General features: G+C 40.2%; 1 protein-coding gene across 1 annotated transcript; it reads left to right on the top strand.

Moving 5' to 3' along the window:
- Positions 1–2,704: 2,704 nt before the first annotated feature.
- LOC122278791 lies at positions 2,705–3,406 on the top strand. The gene has a single exon (XM_043089029.1). The coding sequence runs from the start codon at positions 2,705–2,707 to the stop codon at positions 3,404–3,406; it is 702 nt and encodes a 233-aa protein (XP_042944963.1).
- The last annotated feature ends 2,722 nt before the right edge of the window (positions 3,407–6,128 follow it).

A 6,128-nucleotide genomic window follows, 5' to 3' on the forward strand; every position in this document is an offset into this window, starting at 1 on the left:
TAAGTGTCTTGATACCAACACAAATCGCATCTATCTCTCACATCATGTTCGCTTTAATGAATCTGTTTTTCCACACCAATCATTTGCTCCTTCACCAACTCAACATATGTCTACCTCTCCTTAGCTCTTAGCACTTGATTCCCTTGCCCCCCCTCGGTTTAAGCCACCATTCAGTGGTTCAGCTACCTTGGTTTCCTTGCAGGATAATGCTATCCAACAGGTACTGTCTAAGCCTTGCACTAATGTTTCCCCTGCGGCATCATCCCCTGGTAGTATTTTTCCTGCTACTGAACAGATTGTTTCCACAAGGCCTTCTCAGCCAAACCGTATGTTCACACGTTCCATGAATAATATCTATAAACCCAAGCGGATATTCTTGGCTACAAAACATCCAATTCCTCCCACATTCGAGCCCACTGGCCTTCATCAAGCACTCAAAGATCCTCATTGGCGTGAAGCTATAGCTATGAGTGAGGAGTTCACAGCTCTTGTTTGCCACAGTACTTGGAAATTGGTTCCTGCTACTCCTCAGCAAAATCTAGTTGGCTCAAAATGGGTGTTTCATATTAAATGTAAACCGGATGGATCCATTGATCATTATAAGGCACAACTCATTGCTAATGGCTTTCATCAAAGACCTGGCCTTGATTTCACAGAAACCTTTTCCCCAATTGTGAAGCCTACCACCATACGCATTATTTTATCTCTTGCCGTGATAAAAGGTTGGTCTCTCCGTCAACTTGATGTAAATAATGTCTTTCTTCATGGAACACTCACTGAGGATGTATTCATGGCACAACCTACTGGTTTTATTGATGCCGTATATCCTAATCACGTTTGTCATCTTCAAAAGTCCATTTACGGACTAAAATAGTGCCCTGCATGATTGTCTTTGTGGTATTGGTTTTGTGAAGTCTGCCTCTGATAATTCCCTATTTATCTATCATCATCGCAACATTGTGGCCTATTTCCTTGTTTATGTCAATGATCTAATCCTTACCGGCAATGTTTCTACATTCATCTCCACCATCATCAAACAGCTTGGTGCACAATTTTCTCTAAAAGACCTTGGGCCTCTTCACTTATTCTTAGGGATTGAAGTCATCCCAACCACTGATGGTTTATTTCTTTCACAGCACAAATATGTTCGAGATCTATTGTATAAAACCGACATGGAGGGTGCTAAAGATGTCACCATCCCCATGGCCACTTCCAGTCGACTTCAGCTAAATGAAGGCTCTAGTCCCTCTGTTAGCACCACTTACAGGAGCATTATTGGTGCACTTCAGTACCTAGCTCCAACACGGCCTGATATTGCCTTTCCTATTAACAAACTAGCCCAGTTCATGCACTCCCCCTCTGAACTTCACTGGACTGTAGTCAAGCGGTTCCTTCGATATCTCAAGCATTCCATTTACCATGGCATTCATCTCTGTCGCTCTACTGCTCCACACCTTCTCGCCTACTCAGATGCCAACTGGGGCGGGAGTATTGATGACCACCGATCTACCTCAGCCTATATAATCTTCCTTGGAGCTAATCCTATCTCCTGGTGCACTTGAAAACAGCGTGCTGTGGCTCGCTCCTCCACCAAAGCATAATACAAGGCTCTTGCTAGTGCCACCTCTGAACTTGCATGGCTTCAATCCCTCTTCCATGAACTTGGTGTCACCTTGAAGTCTCCACCAAAAATACTTTGTGATAATATCAGTGCTACTCAGTTAAGTCTTAATCCCGTACTTCACTCTCGCATGAAACACATTTCCATTGACCTCCACTTCATGTGGGATTATGTTAGCAAAGGAGTTCTTCAAGTGGCTCATATGTCTACTCATGATCAGCTTGCTGATTTAATGACTAAGGCCTTATCTCGTCCAAGTTTTCAACTATTAAGGTCCAAGATTGGTGTCACTGATGGGAGCACCATCTTACGGGGGTGTAATAGATTATCCCAAAAATCATGCATATCAATATCCCTTGAATGCAGTTGCACATAATTCATGGAGTTTACTTTTGTCTATTCCCTTCATTCAAGCTCTTGTAATATTTTGTATAGCAAGCACCTTAATTACTCTTTCCTTTCATGTAAATAATTAGCTGTGTATAAATAGGCATCTCTTTTTGTAATATAGATTAAGGTTCTTTTCTATACAACACCAACGTGTTTAATAATCTTATATGTTGGACACCCTCCCCCCCCCCCCCCCCCCCCCCCCCCCGGTTTTTTTTAATTATGCATGATTGCAATTAATTGGAGATTCTATAATGTAATATGAATGATCATTGAAATACCTGTGGATGGAAAGGATCCCGTAAATTGATTTCCGGCAAGATTCAAATTTTTAAGGAATTTGACTCTTGAGGTTATTGTGACGACTAAGATCTAATATCTCTTAAGTTCTCCAATCTTGAAAAGATTTTCTAACCTGTAGTTGTTTTATTTTCTTGTAAAATTGGGGGAAAAAACTATATGAGAATGTGTTTAGAAGAAAGTTCGTGTTCAATAGCTTATGAACTATATATGCAAGATTCAAACTTCAGGACATTAACTTAATAATCATAAGTAATAAAAAGGCATGAAACATGGGCATTAATCAGAGCTTTGAATGTGCTTTCTTCTCAAGCATGGGTAGTGTTGGGGGATTTCAATGAAATATTGGGATGTCATGAGAAGTCTGGAGGGGTACAGAGGGTGGAAAGACAGATGAAGGATTTTAGGGATGTCTTCGATGATTGTGAACTACGAGACCTTGGTTATTTTGGCCCTCCTTTCACTTGGTGTAATAAAAGAGAACCTGCCTGTAGTATTAGTGAGAGGTTGGATAGAGTCCTCTCTAATCATAGATGGGGATTGTATTATCCTATGGCTCGAGTCCAACATGGTGTTGCTACATACTCAGATCACTTGCCTATTATTCTAAGAGCTAATGAGGTACATGTGCAAGGAAGAAGTAAGAGACCTTATAGGTTTGAGGCAATGTGGGTGGATTCACCTGATTGTAAGACTATTATAGAGAATGCCTGGTATGAGGAACAAGTTGCTGATGGCTGCAGTGCTGTGATGAGAAAGATCAAAGGCTGTGGAGAAAAGCTTACTTCCTGGAACAAGTCTAAGTTTGGGCATGTGAGGCAAGGTTTACAGAAAGCTAGATCCAAATTGAAGTGGTTGCAGTCTAGTGATCCCTGTTTTCAAAGAAGAGATGAGCATAGCAAGGCACGAGCAGCAATGCAAGTTTGGATGGAAAGAGAGGAAATCATGTGGAGACAAAGATTGAAATCCTTATGGTTGAAAGAAGGGGATTCAAATACCAGGTTTTTTCACAATAAGGCTACTCAGAGAAGGAAGAAAAACTGGATAGAGGGACTAAGGGGGGAGAATGGAGATTGGAAATTTAATGAGGAGTGATTCTTGAGTACTTTAGTACTTTGTTTAAATCCTCAGCTGAGGAAGGACAGATGGAATTTTTAGACAGCATAAGGGGCAGGGTCAATGCTGAGATGAATGAGAATTTAGTGAAGGAATTCAGAGAAGAGGAAGTGGTTATGGCTCTACACCAAATGGATCCTAATAAAGCTCCTGGTCCTGATGGGATGGCGCCTCTCTTTTACCAAAAATACTGGTATGTTATTGGCAAGGATGTTACTAAAGCAGTTCTGCTAGCTCTCAATCAAGGTCAGTTTCCTGATGAGTTAAATCATACATATATTACCTTGATTCCAAAGAAAAAACAGGCTGAGAGGATTACATATTACAGACCTATTAGCTTATGTAATGTCCTTTATAAATTGATCTCCAAGGTTTTAGCTAATAGGCTTAAAGAGATCCCGCCAACTGTTATTTCCAAGTCACAATCTGCTTTTGTCCCTGGTCAATTGATAAAAGATAATATTCTTGTTGCTTATGAGTTGGTGCATTTTATGAGACAAAAAAGAAGTGGAAGGAAAGGTTTTATGTCATTAAAGCTTGATATGAGTAAAGCTTATGATAGGGTGGAATGGAGTTTCTTAGAAGTTATAATGAAGAGAATGGGGTTTCATGAGAAGTGGATTAAGTTGGTTATGGGGTGTGTTAAATCAGTATCTTTTTCCATATTGGTGAATGGAGAACCAAAAGGCCCTTTGTTCCCAACTCGAGGGATTAGGCAAGGGGACCCATTGTCTCCTTACCTATTCCTTTTATGTACAGAGGGATTAATCTCTCTTCTGAAGCATGCAAAAATATCAAAACAGATTGAAGGCTTGAGGATTTGTTATGGTGCTCCCCAGTTCAACCATATTATGTTTGCAGATGACTGTTTGCTGTTTTGCAGGGCAAATGTCCAAACTTGTTTGAATATACAGCATCTTCTTGGCATTTATGAAAGGGCATCTGGTCAGAAAGTCAACACAGAAAAGACCTCAATGATTTTTAGCAAGAATGTGAATCAAGGTACCCAGCAGGAGATCATGGACTTATGGGGAGCTCAACATTTTCAACAATATGACAAATACCTTGGCTTACCACCTATAGTTGGAAGAGGGAAGAAGCAAGCTTTCTCTGATCTCAAACATAAGGTTTGGCATAAACTGAAAGGGTGGAAAGAGAAGTTATTATCCCAAGGAGGCAAGGAAGTGCTGTTAAAGGCTGTTGTAATGGCCATTCCTACCTATACCATGAGTTGTTTCAAATTACCAGCTACTCTTTGTAGTGAGTTGGAACAATTAATGGCAAACTTTTGGTGGGGTCAGAAGCAGGAGGAACAGAAAATTAGATGGGTAGGATGGAAGAAAATGTGCAAGAGAAAGGTGTTAGGAGGGCTGGGTTTTAAAGACTTGAAAATCTTTAACCAAGCTCTTCTTGCAAAACAAGCATGGAGGATCATGACAGAGGAGGATACACTTCTGCATAAGTTATAAAGCAAGATATTTCCCTTCCTCACATTTTAATAACTCAAGGCTGGGTTCTAACCCTTCATACGTTTGGAGGGGTATATGGGAATCAAAAGATGATATGCTGAGGGGCTGCAGATGGAGAGTTGGGGATGGTAAATCAATAAAGGTTTGGAAAGATTATTGGATACCTGGATACAGAGTGTTGCAACATTCGACACAAGCAAATATTGATGAAACACTTATGGTTGAAGACCTTATTGATGAAAACACAAGATGGTGGGATATTGAAAAGGTTAGAAGGCTGTTACCACCTGCTGCAGCAGAATCTGTGTTGAAAATTTTGATCAGTAATGATGCAAGGTCTGATTGCATTATATGGGACAATGAGAAGAATTGAGTGTTTAGTGTAAAGAGTGCATATGACTATTTTCAAAACATAAATAGACAAGAAGGGGAGTGTTCAAATGCTAATGATTATACTAGGTTTTGGACAAAGTTATGGAAGCTGAAGCTACCCAACAAAATAAAGATCTTTGCTTGGAGAGCTTGCAAGAATGGTCTCCCAACCCGTGCCAATCTTAAGGGGAGGTTTGTTATTAATGAAGATCAGTGTGTGTGGTGTAATAATGAGGAAGATGTAGGGCATGCATTATGTTATTGTTCAATGATAATTCAGTCATGGTATAAGCACTTTCCGGGTTTATTAAATAGTGATGTGCAGAAGGAGGTCATACAGCTTGCAATGGAGGTCATGGAAAAGGGAAGGCTTGGTGATCTTGAAAAATTTTTCCTTATAGCATGGGGCATGTGGTATAGGAGAAACCAACAGATTTTTGAGCAAATAACTATACAACCTGATATGGCTATTGATAAAGCTTTATCTATTGCAGCAGAATATAAAGAGGTTAGAGATGTGAGGCATCCGAGGAAGGTTAAATACTCTTGTTGGCAGCCTCCATCTTCAGGTGCTTTGAAGCTCAATGTGGATGGAGCTATTTTTGAAGATCAAGATCGAGCTGGGGTAGGAATGTTGTTGAGGAATGATAGAGGAGTGGTCCTGTTTTCAGCAAGCAAGAAGGAAAATGGGGTGACAAATCCCATGGAGGTGGAGTTGTTAGCAATATTGAGAGGTTTACAACTATGCATTCCAATGGGCATTCCAGATTTGCTTATTGAAAGTGACTCTTTAATGTTGGTAGAAGAATTAAACAATAGTTTGGAGTCAAGGTCAGCATGGGGTAATGTAGTTCATGAAG

This window comes from Carya illinoinensis, chromosome 1 (genome assembly GCF_018687715.1).
Source record: "Carya illinoinensis cultivar Pawnee chromosome 1, C.illinoinensisPawnee_v1, whole genome shotgun sequence".
In the NCBI taxonomy this organism is placed as follows: Eukaryota; Viridiplantae; Streptophyta; class Magnoliopsida; order Fagales; family Juglandaceae; genus Carya; species Carya illinoinensis.

Excerpts from the sequence above, each read along its gene's own strand:
- LOC122278791 (XM_043089029.1), top strand. The coding sequence starts at position 2,705 with ATGAAGGATTTTAGGGATGTCTTCGATGATTGTGAACTACGAGACCTT.